This window comes from Medicago truncatula, chromosome 8, assembly GCF_003473485.1.
Source record: "Medicago truncatula cultivar Jemalong A17 chromosome 8, MtrunA17r5.0-ANR, whole genome shotgun sequence".
NCBI lineage: Eukaryota > Viridiplantae > Streptophyta > Magnoliopsida > Fabales > Fabaceae > Medicago > Medicago truncatula.
The window spans coordinates 30,967,711-30,990,232 of NC_053049.1; the positions used below are offsets into that span (position 1 = coordinate 30,967,711).

Consider the following 22,522-nt stretch of genomic DNA (forward strand, 5'->3'; position numbering starts at 1 on the left):
CAAAAATAGTTTGAAATTTGATTCGGTAATTAGTTCGTTAAACTTGGTTCATGAACCAAATTTGAGTTGAAAATTAAGTTCATTAGATAAATGAGTTGAACTTAAACTGCATATATTTTGATTCGTTTAATTAATGATTCAGCTAGATATATCATTTCTTACTGTCAGCCATAATCTATTTGTGATTAGAAAATTTTGGATATTAAATAAGTATATTTTATCTGTAATTTATAATATCATAATACTGTGATGATATATTTTTTTTTTTAAAATGTAACTCAATTTTAAGAAAAGAGGAGTAAGAAGTAAGTAGACCGCAAAGGAAGTAAAAAGAAAACAAGAGATTTGCAAATAGATATTTTTTTTTTAACAAGTCAAAATAGAATTATATTAACATTATATAGTATTCGTCACAGTATAAGGCGTACCGAAGAGAACACTAAAAAATTACAAGCGGTTTAAGAAGTACATAAAGTGGACTAGCCAATGCCTAAACACGACAAAGGATTTGCCCATCACAAATGTTCGCCAAAAACAAACGCAGTCTTTTTAGCTTTCAGCTATCATAAAGAATAAGACTTAATTTTATATAATAGCTGAAAAATAGAGCTTTCTTTATTGTTAAACAACCTATTATTTTGCTCATTCCACAAAGTCCAAACAGTAAGGAGCCAAATAAGCTGAAAGAAAGACCTTCTCGATTTCAATCCACTTGTGGAAAAGATAATTTGAGTTAAATGGTCGATAATAAAGTGATGATATGCACCTTCAAAACCAATCCACGACCGCAATAAAGGCCAAATGGAGCCAAAAAATCTGCACGATAAAAACAAATGACTCGCGTCCTCCATCTGACCACAATCAGACACACAAAGATGAAAATAAATTGATGAATTTCTAACCATTAAACTATTTGACAAAAAATAATAGTAATTATTGCTCAAAATTGATGAATTCCCTTAATTTAATCTTTATTAATAAGATGTGAAAGATTAAATTGATGAATTTTTCATATACTTTTTTTTAGCATAGGATTTTTCATATACTTAAAGATGAATTAAATTGACCAATTTTTTATACTATATAGATTGTTCATTATACTTATATATAGTTTAAGGACCCAACTTTAACTATTGAAGGACACACCAAACAGGTACTACTTCCACATCCTACAAAGTCTAAAGTACTCTCTCAAATCTCAAATACATGTAAAAAATAGTTAAATAATTTGATGTATGTGGTCGAAATTTGAAATAAATATACAAACTCTATTTAACCAATGTTTTTACTTATATATGAATCAGAACGACAGTGGTACTGATTCCCGATGACTCACCGTGATTTTACAGAAACTATAAAGTACAGCTTTTGAAAATCATGATAGATCATCATGATTCTGGCATATCCACCAAAATATCAAAAGATAAACTTAATCATTTGAATCATTCACACGAAAATTTAAAAGTCCACTCTTGAAATAACTTTGCTGAATAGCAAACCATAACATATTCCCTAACAATCCGTGTGCTATCATCAAAATCATTGAAAGTCTTGGCTTACCAATCTCTTTACTTCTAACAATATGTGAACAAGATTGAATATAAATGAAAGATAAAGAAATTTGGTGGACCTTATTAATGAATGCAGTAACAAGGAAGAAGAAATTACTTAATTAAAACTAAGGAATAATTCTAAGGTGGTCCAACAAGCTAGTAACATATCTATCTTGTCTTTCAGGATTGACAAACAAATCCTTCATGTTCTTAATATTATCCCTATAGATCCTTCCCTCTTCTTCAACCATAACTAACCTAATCGAGTGAGCCACCATATCACTTGTGAAAGACCCATCTCTCTCATCTCTAGGCACTGAGTATCCCATCTTCTTTTCTTCCAACATTCTTGCATTTATTCCTTGATCTGCAAGACACGTTAACAACACAAGTGGCTTCTCATGTTGAACTGCTTCTACCACCGATGTCCACCCTGCATGAGTCAAGAATCCACCAACTGCCACGTGGCTTAATATCTTCATTTGTGGGGCCCATTCAGTGCATACCACTCCACGTACTTTGGTTCGTTCTTCAAACCCTTCTGGCAACTGCAACACAACCTTATCTGTAGGCCCACGTCGTACCCTAAGGACCCAAAAGAATGGAAGGTTTGACTTCTCCAACCCTAAAGCTATCTCATTCACTTCTTCTTGACTTGGTTTTGCTTCACTACCAAAAGCCACATATACCACTGTGCCATTTGGTTTCTTGTCTAACCACTCCTTCATCCACCACCATGTGTTGTTTTCGTCGCCGCCCTCAAACTCCGTGCTAAGGAGCTGACCGGCGGGAAGAACTAATTTGTTGTGAATATTTTGGATCACTTGAAACCACTCAGGTTCAAATTCGGTACAACCACGAATCAAAATGAACTCACTATTCTTAATTGATGAACAAAAGCGATACGCATCAGAAAAACCTGAGTCATTATTGTCGGAGAGAATGTCCATGATCTTGATGATCTCAAAATAACGGTACGCCACAGTGGTCTTAAAGGGAACCCACGACGGAGAAACAAGAAAGTCCTCCGGCTTTGTTCGAACCGGGTCGTTACCTAAGAGAACTGAACCCGGTCCCATAAAGCCCATGAACGGTGGAGTGAAAATAGAGAAAAAAACACATTTTATACCTAATTGGGGTGCCACAGAACCCAACCAAAAAGGAACAAAATCATGCAAAATCCAATCAGCATTAGAAGATTGAAGGAAATGAGTTAAAGGTTGTTCAAGTTTGTCAAAGGCATTTTTCAGGTGTGGTACAACGTCATAAGGAATATCTGTAGTAGCCTCTGCATTTTCAGGAAGGTTATCAACTTTTGGCAATGGAAGGCTCACAAATTTGATGAGAGGAGCAACATTTGGTGGTAGTTTAGGGAGGCGTTGTATGTTTCTTGGTGTAGAAACATAACTTACTTGGTGACCCTTTTGTGCTATAAGCTTGGCTAGTTCAAGATATGGAATCATGTGACCAAAGGCTAGCCATGGAAACATTACTATATGAAGTGCCTTTTCTTCATCTCTGATTGTATCCATGATGATGGAGCAAGCCAACTTAACTACTATTGAAGAAATGAAAGTTACTATAAATATACTCAAAAAGGATAAGGTTATCCTATTTAGTTATTTTTGTAATTCAATTTTATCATGTGAACCATTATTTCAGCGGTTAATAAATGACATTTATCCACCCGCACTACACGTGGGTCACGAGGAAGTAAAATATATAAAGTATATGAGAATGTAATAAGAGGTAGTGCATGATCGAATGGAGTATTTATCACTCAACAACCATGACTAGGTAGTTAAGTTTCAAGACGAAGGTTTTAAATTTTTGACATAATGTCACGGTCTCTAGGGAAGTTTCTATCTTAATTATAATTTTTTTTTTTATTTAAAATTTATTGAATAATTAATCTATTTAATTTATATTACAGACCAAATACTCTTACATTACCTTTAAAAAAAAAACTCTTATATTAGTTTTTTTATTACAAAAATACATTAGTTTTATAATAAATTTAAGGTCAAATGCATCTAAAAGTCCTTTAAATTTTTCATTTTTTATAAAGTGGTCATTTAAGTTTCAAAGGTCCCAAACAAGTCCTTTTAGTTTTTGAATCGTTTCAAACAAGTCCTATTGTAGATAACATAGTTGGTAATTGCTTCCTTGAACTCATCTTTGGTACCAAATCTAGTTCTAATACCCACTTAAAATTAGTCATCTTTTTAGGCATGACAAATGATGGATAATACTCTTTGTTGCTATCATCTGAATCATCACCATCATCCTCTAAAAGGACTTGTTTGAAACGATTAAAAAACTAAAAGGATTTGTTTGAGACTTTTGAAACTTAAAGGACCACTTTAAAACTTCTGAATATTAAAGGACAACTTTGAAAAAACGAAAAACTTAAAGAACCTTTAGATATAATGAAATATTTATTAATTAAACAATCAAACAACAAATCGTATTATATGAAATCTCTTCATCCCATCACATCCATTCACTAGTAAGGTATAAAATGTTGTTGTCTCTGTTAAAATGCACCTGTCACCATAAAGTCATTTGGTGGGGAATGGATTGGGACATTGGATACTATCAAGATTGAGTGTCTTTATTGTTGATTATCACAGATGATTGACAAAATTACAAAGTCACTAAAGTTCTCATTTAATGGTGGACCTATTTATACACTTTTGTAAATATGTGTGAAATGGTGAAATTATGTCATTTATGTTGAGATGAATGAAATATCAAATAAGAGTGTGAATGTTTGAAAAAAACTGTTAGAATGAGTGTTGTTACCACTACTTAATTAATGAATATTTATATATATTTAAACACTGATTTTTTTATACACAATTCATACTCCCTCCAAAAAAAAAAAAAAAACACATTTATTAAGAAAATAAAAATATAGTAGTTTGCAACATAGTTTCTTGTGTTATCCTTGAAATAAGTTTTATGGGAAGATGTAAAAACAATTTTCATTACTTATTGGTTATTGAAAAAAAGGCTAAAATATGATTTTGGTCCCTGCAAATATGCCTCGTTTTAGTTTTAGTCCATGTAATTTTTTTTGTTGTTTTTGGTCCCTGCAAATATGAATCGTTTTGGTTTTGGTCCCTGACCCCACTTTTGTGATGATTTGCACACGTGGCACATGATGACTGAACCCATTTATTAGAAAAATAGTCCCTGCAAAATCTTTTGATTTTTAAAAAGGTCCCTGCAAAATATTTTACTTTTGAAAATAGTCCCTCCAGGGACTATTTTCAAAAACAAAATATTTTTCAGGGACCAAAAACAACATAAAAATTTTACAGGGACTAAAACCAAAACGAGGCATATTTGCAGGGACCAAAATCATATTTTATTGTTGATAAAATGAAACAAGGAGCAAATTGAATGCACTATGCATTTAATTTTCCTTTGGAAAAGATAATTTTTTGAAATAACATAATTAAATATGATAAAAGTTGGTATATTTTGCTTATAATTTGGGACAAAAAAAACGTAATAATAGTCATTTCCTTTTTTCATAAACCATCGATATCAGCATGAAATGCAAATAATTTTGATAACTAACATACTTTATTAGGCTCTTCTTAGCAGGTAGGTACTTTGGCATCGTTAGCATGATACTATATATGTAACAGAAGCTGTAGAAGACCTTTTGATGTATAAACTAAAGATCCAGCTACTACAATTCAATTCACTAAAGATCAAGCTATAAACCATATGACCGACACACGACCCACATCCTTTGAACACAGCAAAGAACATAAAATTATTAAGAATTTACTTGGGTATTGCTAGATATTTTCCATTTTGAAGAAATTGTAGCTCCATTTCTGGTCTCTTACAATGCAATGGCAAGTCCATTCTAGCCTTCTCATTATCTTTTGATTTACCAGAGACATTCATCACCGTGTGAATTATATTGTCACAAAAGTTCTTTTCAATGTGCATAACATCAAGATTATGTCTCAATAAATTTGTTGGTGTAAGCCCTAGAGGCCAATAGTTTATGTTAAACCTATCTTATGTATCATGACTTTTATTATTGAATAATATATGGCACTCTTTATTATATTTAGATAATGTTAATAAAGTCCTTAGAATAGATAGTTCGTGTAATAATATATTAAGTGTGACTTAATCATGAGATTACATTATCTTAAAGAAAGCTATTCTTAAATGTATCCGTAGTCAAAGCTTTAATATGAATAAAGGATAATAATCAAGCGTCGAGACTATTATGTATGTAGACTGATGACCGCATCCCATGGGTCATAGATATGAGATATCAAGTCTATACATATATATAAATATTAGGAGTAATATTTATATTGGATTGACCCACCGTGAGAATACTACATAGTAAGTTATGAAATTGTCATAAGATATTCTCACAATGATAATAATGTATATCGCTCTTAGACCTGAAACCACTATGATCCTTAGATGTGGACTCAAGTGCTTTGTTGCCATTCTAACGTTGTCTGTAAAAGGATAATCATAACGTTGGTTGATGGGTACTTGATGAATCATGCTAAGGGGCATGAGTGTCCTTGATGGGATTTGTCCCTCCTCATAAATAGGAGATATATCTTTAGGCCTCTTGATGAAATATGACTGTAAAACTGCATGGCCATGCCGAACTAAGTCAATATGAGATATTGGATTTATTCGTTATTCAGTATATTTCGGAATCAAGATATCTAATTATTGATCTATACAAGGGTGACAATACCTATGCCTTGAGATCAATAAAAGGTATCGAGACAAAGGAGAAATTATACACATGAATATTATCATGAAAGGTTTCGTCAGATCACTTGACATTCTTGTCACTTGGGTAGCAATGATGTGTTGCTAGATACCGCTCATTGTTTATAATATTAAATATCAGATTTAATATTATTGCCAACGTGACCAGAACCTATAGGGTCACACACAAAGAACAGTCAAAAGAGAAATATATAAGTACGACTTATATAATGGGTGTATTTAGTAAATAAAGCTAATTAGTTAGCAAAATTACTAAACTCGTTATTGGGCTTAGTGAAGTCCAATAGTGGCTTCTGACTTGCATAGCGCACAAGGAGTTCTATAAATAGAACCCTAGTGCTGAAGTTTGATGTTACGCGCTTTGAAGAAACCCTAGCTCTCTGAGACTTCCGATTCCTTGGCTAGCACCGAGTTTTGGAGGAGCACTGTTCGTGTGGACTTGATAGAGGCTTTGCTGCTTGCTGCTTGCTTTGCTGTGATCGTGATTCCGGTTTCCAGCTTTCAGTTTCAGGTTCACACTTCGAGGTAACAATCGAATCACTGATTCACGTGTAATTCGTAATGATCCAAGGAAAGAAAATCGAAAATTTTTCCGCTGTTTATTCTGTAATGTAAATCGATTTTCCTTCAAAATTATCTTTCCAGTAAGGGAGATCCCAGAAGATACTTCTTTTGGTCCAATGGTGCTCGTTACCGTATTGTGGGTGTCTGACTCTTTTGCCAACTTCTGTGAATTTCAAAAGTCCTAGTTCATTGACTCTACGATATACTTCCTCTGATGATGTCCTAGGAGGCGGGCCATCTTTTTCTGTTTTTCCTTTAGTAAACAAATTCCTCTTCTTACGAAATTCATGTGTCGCTGGTAAAAACAGACGATGACAGTCAAACCACGAATGTTTTCTTCCGTGATGCAACCATATGGCCTTTGTGTGTTCCATGCAATGTGGACAAGCCAATCTTCCATGAGTCGACCATCCAGACAACATTCCATATGCAGGAAAGTCGTTAATAGTCCACATCAAAGCTGCCCTCATTCTAAAATTCTTCTTCCTTGCAATATCATATGTCGATACACCGTTGCACAATCTATTCAAATCATCAATTAAGGGTTGTAGATACACATCTATACCATCTAAGGGGCTCGTAGGTCCTGGTACAATACAACTCAAAAACAAATAAGGCTTTGACATGCACATCTCAGGAGGAAGATTATACGGGGTAAGAAGAATTGGCCAACAAGAATAAGGCGTTGCCGATGCTTGGATATACAGAATAAATCCATCAGAGCATAATCCAAGCCTCACATTACGTGGATTTTCTGCAAAAATCACGATGTACTTGATCAAAGTGCTTCCATGCCACCCCGTCACAAGGATGTCGCATCACACCTGAATTAGTTTTATTGTAATAATGCCACGTCATTTTTTCGGCCGTGTGAGTTGATGCAAACAATCTCTGCAATCTTGGTATTATTGGCAGATAAAACATTGACTTGACTGAGACTCGTTTCTTCTTCTGAGAACCGGCATCATCACATACTTCATACCTCGGTGCATAGCAAAATTTACACGCCACCAACGCCCCATCATTTTTACCAAATTCGTTGTCGTAAAACAACATGCACCCATTAACGCAACAATCAATAGTTTTAACTTCCAATCCCAACTTCTCCACCAACTTTTGAGCCTCATAAAAACTCAAGGGCAAATTGTCCTTTACAGGAGTTGCGTCCCTCATGATATCTGTATAACACTCTGAGCCTTCTTCGGCTACACTCCAATCTAACGCGGCAGCTAAAAGCCTCACAATCATGGATAACTTAGAATCAGACGACCCTTCAAACAATGGCTTGTTTACTTCTTGCATCATCTTGTAAAACTTCAACGCTTTCTCATTCGGGATTGTTTCCTCTTCACCACCCTCGGTGTAAGACAGGTTCACCCAAAGAGCATCACCGACCATATCTTCCATCACACCAAAGTTTTCACACTCCATACGCGCCTCACTGCTTGAGGCGTGCATATTAACATCAGACTCGGTATTATTTGTCGGCTCTTGTTCACCGTGATAAATCCACAAATAATAATTCTCCGAATCAACCTACACGTACATTTAACACACGAACATCTTATCCCTCCCTCCAATTGGAAGGCATCTTGCGCCATGGCGTAAGCAACAAAATCACGAACTCCATCCACAAAAGCCGCCTTAAGTTTCCTTTTCCCCGGATATTTTCTATCGTACATCCAACTACGATGGAAAATATGTTGATCCATTTTTCGCGCCGCTGCAGTTGACTCAAATTAGTTCCATTTTTTATACGTAAATATTTTCTTTAATATAAATAACAATTTTTTTCTAATCACCTAAATATTTAGAAATTTGTACAAAATAAACATGCTATCGCATAAAAATTATATAATATTTTATATTTTATGACTAAAATATATAACATTTTCTAATCTATATCACATTTTCTAAAATTTGTATGAAATAAACATTGCGTGCACATACAAAATACGAACCACAAATAAATGTTGAGCGCGGACGCCAATTGATTCCCACAAAATAATTCACATATGTCATATTAATTAACTTCATAATTCTTTTTACTAATTTACATTATTTTTCTAACAAACTTAATTATACATATTTCTTTACTAACTTAATTTTTTTTTTAAAGAACGACGATAACATATTGACTAACTACATTTATTTTAAGTAAAACAAATTTGATCTAAATAACATATTTACTACAATTTAATTTTACTAACTATGTTTCTAATATCTAATATTTTTAATATTAATCCATTGAATAAATTTTAAATAAATAAAAGATACTAACCTCAAATAACAAGCCAACGAACAAGTGGATCAAAAAAAAAAGAAGCAATAACCAGCCAGCAGCAACACCAACTTTAAAATGGATCGAAAACAAGGAAACAACAAAAAATAATACAACATATTTTAATAACTAAATTAACAATATATATAAATACACACATTTTTAAAAGTAAACATTTTTAACTAAACTACAAGTTTTTCTACAAGCTAACACTTTTTTTATTATACTCTCTCTAACACTAATAAGTGGAAATTTAATTTAATCCCATAAATATTTTTTTAAAGAAGTTAATCCAACTAACATTTTTTTATAGAAAAATCCCGATAACATTTTTATTAATTACAATATAATAATTTTAGTAACTATTTTTCTAATAATTAATATTTAGTACTAATACCATTGTAACAATAGTTAGAAATGTACCAACCTCAAATAATAAGTCAACGAACTAAGCGGAGGCAGCAAAATCAACGGCAACGAACAACAACACCAACCTCAAAATGGATCAGAACCAACATAACTATAAAAAAAAATGTAACTTATTTTAAAATATAACGATATTAAATATTTATAAATTCAAACACATGTAAAATTGAATTCAATTATAAGAAAATATCAATAATTATCTTTGTTAGAAACTTCAACAATGATAATAACATTATGGAGAATAAAATTTGAGTGATATTAAAAAAATTTGAGTGAGAATAGAGTGAAAATTGTAAGGAAGAAAATAGAGTGAAGAGTTGTATATTTATAATGCTGCAACGGTAACAAACGACTAGTTAGAATGTGGGTCCCGTGTTTTCCGACGAAATTTTCGTAGGAAAATATCCAACGGCTTTCTGCATGTGGGGCCGCAGCTTTCCTAGGAAAATATTCGTCGGTAACATAAGCCAATCACATGCTCTCACGCGCCCTTTTTCTGCATCTGGGGCCGCAACTTTCCTAGGAAAATATTCGTCGGTAACGTAGGCCAATCACATGCTCCCACGTGCCCTTTTTCTGCATGTGGGGCCGCTGCTTTCCTAGGAAAGTATTCCTCGGTAAAATCAGCCAATCACAAGCTGCCACGCCCCACTTTTCTTGTCCTTTTTTACTGACATGTGCTTTCCTACGAAAATTTCGTCGCTAATTTGTAGGAAACCTTTTTCTAGGAAATTTCGTCGGAAATCTTTGTAGGAAAATTCAATATTTCTTGTAGTGTATAGAAGAGGCTTATTCTTCTACGAAGAGAGGACGTACCCCTAGTGAGGACAAAAATGAGAAACCTCTGTAAATCTTGGTGTTCTTCTTTCTTATCCTTTTACTTTCAGTTATTTATCTTGATACATAAAATCATTGAATGATTTAGTTACCTTATAATAATGATTGATTACTTTGTATAAACATGAGCTCAATTGCTTCTTGATTGAGATCTATAAACATACATATATCAAGGTGTTAATCTTGGCAATTAATTTGTCAATAATCCATTCATATATCAAGGTGTTAATCTTTCAAGTAGTGTGCTTTTGTTTATGAATAGGTTTGGCTTGATATAGTTTTAGTTTTGTAATTGTTTAGTGTATTTGTTATCACGATTTTGGGGTATCAAGTTATTAATTAGGCTTGAACTTTTCAATCTTTGATATTCTCTATTTTTTCTTGGGAAGGGTAAAATTGAGAAAACCCTTAGAAACTCTAAGTTCGGGGGTCGTTTTCGTTACGGGAAGGTGTTAGGCACCCGTAACGACTATAGTATTCTATAGGAACCGCTTTCCTAACTTTATGTCTACGCTTTATTTTTATGCTTATTTATTGAAAAGAAAGTTTATTTAGTTTAAGAATGGAGGGAGGAAATGTTTGAGATTTTATTTTATTGGACTTGGAGAGGTTTTGACCTCTTGCCTACATACCCTTTTAAGGGATCAAAATTCCATGTAGTTCTCTCTCAAAAATATTTTTGTGTGTTTCAATTGATTTTAAGTTTTGAAAAATGGTTTTAAAGAAGGGAAAGAGGGCGTAAAGGCATGAGAGAAGAAAATGGTGAATGGTTGGTTCAATTATTAAAAAAAAGTCTAAGTTGGAATTAGAGTTCATTTGAGTTTTTCTTAAGAAAATGAAGGGAAAATTCAATGGAGTTTCGACTCCAAGGTTTATTATAAATTTTTTTTTCAAGTGATGGAATTTGCTTATTTTAAAAAAGAATATTTTCCTAAGTATCGCGTTCCCTAAGCATACATCTAAAGCGGTAAATCATCATACAACGTGTGTGCGTGTCGGTGCTTGTGTCGGTGTACATCATTAGAGTCCATTGTCCGTTACATTGGCCCTAGTTTACATTCTATGGTCTTGCAAGAAATTAAAAAAGAGAAATTGAAACTACCTAAATTTACATGCCAACTTTAACATAGAAATTGAAGGGTAAAAAAGCCTAAACTACAAGAAATTGAGATGGAGGTGGTAGAATGCTTATGAAATGGATGAAACATGAAGTAAAAAGGTTAGTAAAATGGGGTGTAAAATGATAGAACAAGTGAGCAAAGGAATACGAGATAAACGGTAAAAATGTCAACAATAACCAAAATGTAAAAAAGAAACACATTACTTGCAACACAAGAAACTAACAAATCACATCAAAAACAGTAAAACAAACACATGATCAGAGGCATATTCATCACAAAATAGCATATCAATCATTCATACCATGCCAAGATCTCATGAACAAATTATAGCAAGAAAATTCACAAGTTTAGACAAAGAAAGGGAGCAAATCAATCAAGAAAACATCACATATGTTTTTATCATTTTTTAACATGTAAAAACATCACAAAAATATCAAAAATGCATCAAGAAACACATAGAAATTTTTAGGAATTTTTACAAGAAAATTTGAGCACACAAGAGGTTCACATAGCAAAAACAGAGGGTGCACATAGCAAGAAATAGCAAAAACGCAGGAAACCACAGGGAAAAAAAGGCCCAAGCCCAAGCCTATTGGACCTGGACACTCAGGGAGCGTTGGATTGATCCAGGGGATGAAACCCTAGGTACAACGGCCAAGATCAAGGGAAAATGGACTGGACTTGGACCGGTCTGGTTCAGTGGCCTATATATATGTGGAGGCACCAGTTTATTTCATTTGCTACTCCCATTTCTCTCTCTAACTCTCACCTTCTCTCACTAGGTTCTTGTCTTCTCTTTTCTCCCCTCACCGGTTTCTACAGGAAACGACCGGAGAGGATGAAGATCGGCCGGAATCTTCATCTTCTCCGGCGAGAACTCCAGGTTCCGGTTGACCTAAGTTTTCAGATCTAACCCAAACTAACCCTAAACCACTCGTCTCTTCATTCTAAACACGAATTTGATATCAGAATTTGCATGCAAGCTTGGAATCGATGTAGATCGGAGAATTTGTTTACGGTTTTCAAAGATTTTTTTAGGTTTTCAATTTTTTGAAAGAAACTTCTTGAAACTCCGCAGATCTACATTGATTCAGTCTTGTTGATGTTTTTGAGAAAGAAAGTGAAGTTTAAGTGTTACCTGTGGTTTTAATCGGAGATTTCGAACCGGAATCTTCAGAAAAAGCTTGAATCTGATTCTGTTTGTTGATTTCTTGCTTTAAAACCGAAAATAAATCGGTGTTGTTCCTTCTTCTTCTTCACCGGTTCAATTTCTTCATCTTCTTTCCCTCTTCTTCTTCACTGATTCTCTGTGATCGGTGCTGGAGTTTATCACCGATTGGTGATGAATTCGCGCCTTGAATTGCAGAGAAACCAGTTCAATGATGATGATTCCTTGATGAATCTCTGAGAACTGTAGCGAATTTGATGAATTTGTTGGTGAATTGTGGTTCTGGAAAGCTAGGGTTTGAAGATTGTTCTACACGTTCTTGGTGATTTTGGATTTTGATCCTAACTGAAAAGAGAGAGAAATTTCTCTCTGTTTGTGATGTGGCGTGTATTGTGTGGCTCTCTGTGGCACTGTGCACTATTTATAAGCTGCCAAGTGTGATCCTGGACCAATGAAATGGTGACACCTGTAATTTGGACATAACAAACTCGGCCTTGTACCATTTGGACTTGGGGACCTTTCTGCAAAATAAGAAAATTGAAGGACTGGACTGCAATTTACAAAAAAGGACCTAAAAATGCAATTTTAAAAAGTATTGGACTAAAATGCAATTTTAGAAACTGTTTCAGGGACTAAAATGCAATTAAAATAAAATTGAACTAAAATTGGTAAATTGGACAAAACGTAAAGAGAAACCTAGAATAAAATCAACAAAAGGACTAAAATGAACCAATTACAAAAATGAGGTGTTTTAAAATATCTCTCTGTCGAAATTTCAACAGGAAAAGACCAAAATGCCCCTAGGGACTAAACTGACTCAAATGCAATTTTGAAATGGTTTTTTTTTTACAAAGACTTAACAATGATTTATACAGTCGAATTGAAAAGACTTATAGACAAATACAGGGACAAAAATGGGTTCCACTGCAGAAAATGACCAAAATACCCTTTTGTATGATTTTTTGCAGATGCTTTGAAATAAAATGTAAGAAAGACACTTTGGATGGTTTTATGCAAGAAAATCAAAGACAAAATCATGATTGAAAATACTTCGGGACAGAGACAGTAAAATATGCAGGTGAAACAAAGTAAAGATTCAGAGTAAAACAGAAGTAAATTGACAAATATCAATGGTGGAAAAGCAATTTGGATGAGTATTTTTAGGTCCAAAATCAGGATATAACAGTATTGAAGTTTGATTAATCATAGTCCAATTTATAGTTGGATTTCTTAATCATATTGAATTGTTATTATTGCATTGTTTATCTCTTATCATTCGAAACGTGTGCAAAATTCAATAGTTGAAAAAGTTACCTCCCCTAGGTTCCTTTTGTGACCGTCATATCGGCCAACAATTAATTAATCTAACTACTAACTATCATTATTCTTATCAAATCATTTACACCAAAACTTAAATCTCCACACTTGAAATAACTTTGTTGAATGGGAAAGGATAACTTATTCACTTAGAATAAGTGTATTATCATCAAAATCATTGAAACTATCGGCTTATCAATCTCTTTAGTTCTAACAGCATTTGAATAACCATAATAATAAAACTAAAAGAAAGATAAAGAAATTTGGTGAACCTTATTAATGAATGCAGATACTAGAAACTTAAATTAAAGGAGAAAGGTACTTATAAGGTGGTAGCATCAATCATAGTCGACATCACAATCAGTGTTTCAAAAGACTTGTAAGGTGGCTCAACAAGTTATTAACATATTTATCTTGTCTTTCAATATTGACAAACAAGTCCTTCATGTTCTTAATATTTTCTCTATAGATCATTCCCTCTTCTTCAACCACAATCAGCCTAATTGAGTGAGCAACCGAATCACTTGTGAAAGACCCATCTCTCTCATCTCTAGGCACTGAGTACCCCATCTTCTTTTCCTCCAACACTCTTGCATTTATTCCTTGATCTGAAAGATACGTCAACAACACAAGTGGCTTCTCATGTTGAACTGCCTCTACCACCGATGTCCACCCTGCATGAGTCAAGAATCCACCAACTGCCATGTGACCTAATATCTTCATTTGTGGGACCCAATCAGTGCATACCACTCCACGTCCTTTGGTCCGCTCCTCAAATCCTTCTGGCAATTGCAACACAACTTTATCTGTAGGCCCACGTCGAACCTTAAGGACCCAAAAGAATGGAAGGTTTGACTTCTCTAACCCTAAAGCTATCTCATTCACTTCTTCTTGACTTGGTTTTGCTTCACTACCAAAAGCTACATATACCACTGTGCCATGTGGTTGCTTGTCCAACCACTCCTTTATCCTCGGCCATGAGTCATTTTCATGGCCGCTGTCAAACTCCGTGTTGGGGAGCTGACCGGCAGGGAGAACTGTTTTCTGGTGAATGTTTTGGATCACTTGAAACCATTCGGGTTCAAATTCAGTACAACCACGGATCAAAATGAAGTCACTGTTCTGAATAGACAAACCATAGCGATGCAGATCAGAAGTCCCTAAGATTTTGTCGGAGAGAATGTCCGCAGTCTTTATAATCTCAAAATAACGGTATGCTACCGTTGTCTGAAACGGAACCCACGGCGGAGCAACGGTGAAGTCCTCAGGCTTTGTTCGACCAGGTTCGTCACCCAAGATAACTGAAACGGGTCCCAAAAAACCCATTGTCGGTGCAGTGAAAATGGAGAAAAATGCACATTTTATACCCAACTGGGATGCCGTAGGAGCAATCCAAAAGTTAGCAAAATCATGAAAAATCCAACCAGCATTAGAAGTTTCAAGGAAATGGGTGAAAGGTTTTTCAAGTTTGTCAAAGGCATTTTTAAGGTATGGTACGACATCATAAGGAATGTCTGTAGTAGCCTCTGCGTTTTCAGGAAGGTTATCAACTTTTGGCAATGGAAGGTTTACAAATTTGATGAGAGGAGCAACATTTGGTGGTAGTTTAGGGAGGCGTTGTATGTTTCTTGGTGTAGAAACATAACTAACTTTGTGACCCTTTTGTGCTATAAGCTTGGCTAGTTCAAGATATGGAATCATGTGACCAAAGGCTAGCCATGGAAACATTACTATGTGAAGTGCCTTTTCTTCATCTCTAATGGTATCCATGATAGAGCAAGTTAGCGACTATGGAAGAAATGAAGTTACTATAAATATACTAAAACAAGATGTTACTATTTTTTGATTCAATTTATCATGAAGCAATTATTTGACCCACTACACGTTTTAAATTGTGGCCATAATTTCACTTGTCCCGAGAAAGCCTTCTATCCGGAATAGTGTACTACTTCATTTGTTACTCACCAACCCAGCATCAAATAAGTAGAAATCATACGAAATCTTCCCATTGCATTGCATCCATTCTCCAATAAGGCAGAAGATATTATTGTTTGATAGACAAATTATTATTCTTTTGTTTTTCTAACTGCCGCCCATGCACTCAGTATTTGAAAAAAAATAAATCATCATTCTTTAAAAATGTCAAATATTTCAACTTTCAATTCACTGAATGCACATATTTCATATAAGTTTATCATTTAAGGTCGTTAAAATAGTATTTCGGAGACAATCATTAGTGATTTTTATTTTACTTTTACAATATAGATACAGTTTAGAAAGTTATCAAAGTCAACCAAATAGTAGAACCCTTAATATATTTACTAAGGCTTTGTTTGGAAGTTTGGAGGGAAATGGAAAACTTTGAAGGATTGAAAACAGGGCCGGCCCTAAGCCACGAGTGCGACGGCCTAGGGCCCATGCCGGTAGGGGGCCCTAAAATTTTTTTTATTGGTGGGGGTGTATATAGTAAGAATTGGTTTTATGGGGGTTTATATAGGAAAATATTGGCAGGCCCGAAAATTGACATGAAAAGCTGGGCTGCAGTCTGTTATTGTTTTGGCCTTTTTGATGCAATTTGCTATATATACCCCATAAGAAACAAAGCTTTCTATATACACCCTCCCAAAAAAATTGGCCCTTTGTTTCTAATAATGTGCCAAGAACTTTTTTATATTTTTTGGGGCCCTTTGTTCCTAATAATGTGTCTTACTAATATTAAAAATATATGTGATATTTATTATCCAGAAAATTGGGAGAATTTTCATAACAAAACAAATTATATTTTAGTTGAAAATGGGCCTACTAGAGAAATTAATCTTAATCTTTCCTTGAAAGTATTCAAAATAAATTAATTATATCAATATAGTAATATAAACTTGGTACTTATAGCCTATAAAAAGATGAATGATTTATTTGTAGTATAACAAATGAGTTATTGTATCTTAGATTACTCTAAAACATTTAACACTAATTTTGTTTATCAAGTATTATTGTTGTTGTGTGTTTAGCATTGGAGAATTTTGTATCCAAATGTCTAAAATTTAATTAATTACGTGTTGATATACTTTTATTTTTTTGATTTTACTATCATTAGATGTCAAAAATTCAGTGTCTACTATTTAGGTGCTAAAATTTCAGTCTACTTCGGAGAAGCTATTGTTCTCTAATCCTATAGTATTTTGTTTAGTTTTGGTTTCTATGAAGTATTTGATTTATTTGAAGATGTTGCCTAAAAAAGCTTTTATCTTATAGTGAAAAGCGAAGAAAAGAAAAATGTAGCATTAGTAAAATCATAACAAGAAACTAAAAAAATTTATGATTTATTATGTAAGGGCCCATTTTTTCAAACTATGCCTAAGGCCCCTTAAACGCTAGGAACGGCCCTGATTGAAAATATATAGAAAATAGTAAAATCTTTTATATTTTCTAAAAGAATAATTTTTTAAATTAATGTTTTGATTAATATATTTTTAATTTTAAGAATATTATAACTACATATATTAAATTTGAAGTCTTGTAAACCCTCTAAAACCCTTCCCCATTACAATTTTTGAGTATCCCCAAGTGATGAGGATTTTGTATTATGAAAAAAAATGAACCTTCAAAAGCCTTCCCACTCTCAATGTCATTTATTTCTTCCACCTGCTCCTTTTTTTTTTTCTTTCCAAACCTCTCTTCTCTCTTTCCCTCCAAACTCACAAACAAAGCCTACGGATTACCGCTTTTTCATTAAAAAAAATTCATATTATTTACTCTGATTGGGATCAACTTAATTCCAATTAAAGTAAAATATATGTTTTTTAAGGCGGTTTTGAGAAAGAGATGAGTGAAAGAAAAATTATAGAAGAGCGAGATTAATATAGGAGATAGATAGAAAGTCACCCTCCAAGCCTTTGTCTCCATTATGTCACCCAATCTATTTTACCTTTTTTTCTTCTTCTTAAAATGGCTGATCTAATTGGGAAAAAAAATATAACAAATGTGCCAAAATAATTGATTGACTTTCAATACAACATTAATTATTTTTTGGTATATATATGATTTTAATCCCCGCACTTATAACATTTTTTTAGTTTAGTCCAAGTAAGTTTTTTTGATTGGGTTAAGTCCTTGCAAAAAAAATTAAAAAAAATTGTTGTGTATTTAGTTCTTAAAGTCAGCTTATTAGACCACATGTCATGTTTATATTGTGCCAGATATTACGCCAAAGACTAAAATCAAGAAATTTTGAATTTATTAGGTTTGAACCCAAACAAAAAAACTTAAAGGGACCAAAGTGAAATAATACAATATTTATAAGGACTAAAATCATATTTAAACCTTATTTCTTTTTCTTCTTCTCATATATACCCTCTAATTGATATTACCTGCATCACTGCCAATTTAACATTTTTCACATTACATTTATGATAATGGTAGGTACATGATAACAAATTTGGCAAGTACACCAAACTGTTCGAAGTACGTAGTAAATTATCCTCTTCACATGGATTGGATTGTTGTTTTCGAGGCAATTTACTAAACCTATAAATTAAAATAGTAGATTGGGAGAGTTTTCAAGTTTTGTTTGATTGCGCAAAGCTAGTTTATTTGGTAGCAGAAATAAATAAAAAGGATATTTGATTCAGATTTTAACGGCGATTAGGATTCTTTGAATTCACCTACCTTTTTGTTGGACTAATGCAAATGTATCTCTATCAACTATGAACTAGGGATTATAAAAAAGTGGTTAAATACGTGGGGCAGAATCCCTCCAAGTGTCATGTTGTTCCTCATCACCCTAAAGGTCATATGTGCAATACGGTAAATGGTTATCAATCCTCTAAGATTCCGTATACATTGGTATACTTAATAAAGTGGGGACTTGCACTCTCACAGATAGTTCACAAGAGACAAATATTGAAATTACTAAATTAACTTTTATTCATCAACCTTTGTCGATTAGGTAAGTATTCTCTCCCAAGGCGCCACATAAAATGTTTTACCTTAGGAGGAATTGGTAGTGCCCATAATATGTTCCAATCACCTTCCACTTTCCACTTATCTTGATTTATTAGCACATCCACACATACCCTATAAGCACTCTTAACTGAGTATAAGCATTTTTTGTCAAACCTCCAAATAATTTCATCTTTTCCATCAAGGTTAAGATCTGGTGTTTTTATAATTTCATTCACATTCCTCACATGCCGAATAATATTTTCATTCCACTTCTTAGTGTTCATATCAATAAGAGTAGTAATATTAAAATTACCTAAATAATGTAAATTGGGAGTAGAAATACAAGGATTATCCTTGTTCCACAACCAAGGTGTGTTCCAAATAGGAATCAAGGAGCCATCACCAATTCTCCAACGGTATCAATTCTACAACAATTTTTGAGATGTCTAGATGCTACACCATACATAATTAAGAGTATGTCTCAAAGACAATCCCAAAAAATCCCCAATTAGAAAATATTTAGCTTTGAAGATTCTTGAAACCATAGAACCGAGGTTGGTTAAGAAATTCCAACCTTGCTTCCTTAAAATTTCCAAATTAAAACCATGGATGATCTGAAAACCCATTTATCCTCGTTCCTTCCTCATAGTAAGATTTTCCCAACACATCAATCTAATCCCTCTTCTATTTTCACCTTTTTCATCCCACCAACTTGAATTAAGCATCATCTCTATATGTTCCTCTATAGACGTTGGAAGGAGGAATACACTCATGCAATAAGATAAAATAGTTTGAGCAACTGGCTTGATGAAAACCTCTTTACCCGCTTGTGATAAAACTTTACTACTCCAAGAAGAGATACGCTTCCACACCATATCATTGATATAATTAAAAATAGATTTCTTGCTACTGCCTTTCATAGAAGGGAGTCCTAAATATTTTCCCGTCCCAATACACTCCGTCATTTGAAGAATATTAGGGAGGGTAGCCTTTACCGTAGGGGATTCCTACTAAAAAATATCTATGATTTTTTCATATTGATCAACTGACATGAGGCTTTAGCAAAAGTATCCAGAATACCTTTCAAATCTTTGTTTCAGACTCATTTGCTCTAAATAAAAGAAAGCTATCATTTGAAAATAAGAGATGACTAATAGTGGGCGCTCTTCGGCAAACCTGAACTCCATGGAGAATTCTATTTCGTTCAGCTTGTTTGATCAGAGCAGTCATACCTTCATCACAAATAATAAACACATATGGTGAAAAGGGTCACCTTGACTTATACCTCTCCTTGGATGTATTAGACCTACTTTGTTATCATTGATCAGAACATGGTAACTTACTGTAGTAACACACATGTAATCCACACTGAGTTGAAACCCATCCTTTCCAAAATTCTAAAAAAATAATTCCATTCAACACGATCATATGATTTGCTAATATCTATTTTTAATGTTGCTTCCCCTTTCTTACCTCGAGTCTTGCACTTCAAATAATATATGATTTCTAAGGCGACAAACACATTTTCTGTAATGGATCTTCCTGCAACAAAGCCTGATTTTTTAACCGCTTCAGAAAACTCGACATCATTAAAAGGAGCGATAAGCATTTGGTTATCCTCCATGTTCAGACACGTTTGGACATCTTGTAAAATCGGTTCTTGCTCACAATTATGGCAGCAAAAATATTGGAAAAATAGGCGAGTTCACATAACCCCTCATTTCAAGTCACTTCAATATCCTCATCATTTATCAACTTCTTGATCTTATTATGTTGCTTTCTATAGGTGGCAGCCGCATGGAAAAATTTAGAATTCATATCACCATCACACAATCAAAAAGTTTTTGCCCGTTGTTTCCTGAACGTTTTCTCTTGAATAAGTAGAAGACTCAAGCTTTGTTTTAATTTCACCACTTCACCATCAGCTTCAAAAGTTGACAAGATCTTACAATTCCATAATTCTTTTCTTGCAATTACGGATATCTTCCTTATACCGTTTACGAAGGGACCAACCCCATTGGTCAAGTTCCTCCGTACATGAGAGAAAACGATCTAGGATAGACTCATTAGCACTAGGGCTGAGCAGTGGGCGGGTTCCGGCCCAACATGGCCTTGGCAGATGAAACCGATCGACCACCCCATTTTAAGGCCCATTTCCGTCCATAAATACACTCGGTTTGGGCGGGTTTGGGTCTGGACGGGTCTCGGTTTAGACGGTTCGGTTGCTTCTGTTATTACATTTTCTCTCACACAAAATATAGAGAACGTGATAGCAATAGGTGACACAAAAATGATTGATGTGAATGGTAAATGCTTCTTCTCTCTCATGCACCAAGGGGGAAGTAGCAAAGTTTTCTTAATTAAAATTGTTAATAATTAACGTAATAGTATATAAAGAGTTAATAGTTAAAAGCATGGTTATGTGCGCGCACATATTGCAGACCATAGGGAAGAGATAAAGTGGAAATTCACTTGGCATGTGGCAGCAACTGATGCAGTGGGGGGAGAGTGTTGCAGAGGCATATGAGAATGTGAGGAGACTTATTTCAAATTTAATACTAGTATCAGTATGTCTCGGGCGAGTATGGGCATCGTCGGACATAATTTTTGAAATTGGAGTTCGCCCGAATCAAGTCACACAGACTCGAATTTTATTGTTTTTCTTACCCGAGACCTGTCTGTAACCGCCCGCAATACCCACGGCTGATTCGGATAACTCGGTTTGCGGCCGGGTCAGTTATCTATGATCACCTCTAATTTGCACCATGAGACCAGCTATCCAAGACAACCTCTTCATGCTCCCGTTCAATAAGCCAGGCATTCTAAAACCACAACTGGCGTTTCTTATACTCAAAAACATGAATTTCAGTGCTAAGAATAATGGGAGAGTGTTCTGATGCACCACACACCAAATTTTGCAACGCGCAGTGAGGGAAAATATTCATCCTAGCTTGTGTGACTAAGGCTCTATCGAGCCTCTCCTCAACCACATAATTCGAACTAAATCTTCAAGATGATGTATATGCATGTCCTTGTAGATGAACATCGATGAATTCACAATCACTTACTACTTCCTGGAAACCATTGAAGAGCCATTAAGGGTGGGGAACACTCCCTTTTTTATCATCATTTGACAAGATATCATTAAATACGCCCACAATACACCATGGAATATTCGATTGTCGTGCTAACATTCTTAAAATATTCCAAGACTCCCTTCTATTTATATGGCCTCGTTAAGGAATGCCATAAAAACTTGTTAGCCTCCATTCTATACCGTTATCATCCTCCTTGACTATGATATTTATAAAATTACGAGAATAATTTTGAATCTCACAAAACCTCTCATATGTTCCAAAGCATAGCTAGACTTCCACTTCTTCCTTCTCTATCAACGGTAAAACAAGACACATAACCCACTATCCTACGAATCTCCTCAATCTTATTGGCATGGCAAAGGGTTTCAAAAAGAAAAATATAATATCTGATTTGTGAACTCGGATTAGGTCCCTTAGTGATC

General features: G+C 34.2%; 3 protein-coding genes across 3 annotated transcripts; all 3 read right to left on the bottom strand.

Annotated features, from left to right (window-relative positions):
* Positions 1-1,457: 1,457 nt before the first annotated feature.
* On the bottom strand, positions 1,458-3,212 carry LOC25501405 (UDP-glycosyltransferase 91A1). Its single transcript, XM_013590623.3, has one exon. The coding sequence runs from the start codon at positions 3,083-3,085 to the stop codon at positions 1,679-1,681; it is 1,407 nt and encodes a 468-aa protein (XP_013446077.1). The 5' UTR covers positions 3,086-3,212; the 3' UTR covers positions 1,458-1,678.
* A 3,734-nt stretch (positions 3,213-6,946) lies between these two features.
* On the bottom strand, positions 6,947-8,369 carry LOC120577551 (uncharacterized). Its single transcript, XM_039829130.1, has 2 exons — positions 7,736-8,369; positions 6,947-7,665 (listed from the first exon to the last, which is right to left on the bottom strand). The coding sequence occupies exons 1-2, from the start codon at positions 8,367-8,369 to the stop codon at positions 6,947-6,949; spliced, it is 1,353 nt and encodes a 450-aa protein (XP_039685064.1).
* Positions 8,370-14,142: 5,773 nt separating this feature from the next.
* Positions 14,143-15,971, bottom strand: LOC25501406 (UDP-glycosyltransferase 91A1). Its single transcript, XM_013590624.3, has one exon. The coding sequence runs from the start codon at positions 15,829-15,831 to the stop codon at positions 14,422-14,424; it is 1,410 nt and encodes a 469-aa protein (XP_013446078.1). The 5' UTR covers positions 15,832-15,971; the 3' UTR covers positions 14,143-14,421.
* Positions 15,972-22,522: the final 6,551 nt, after the last annotated feature.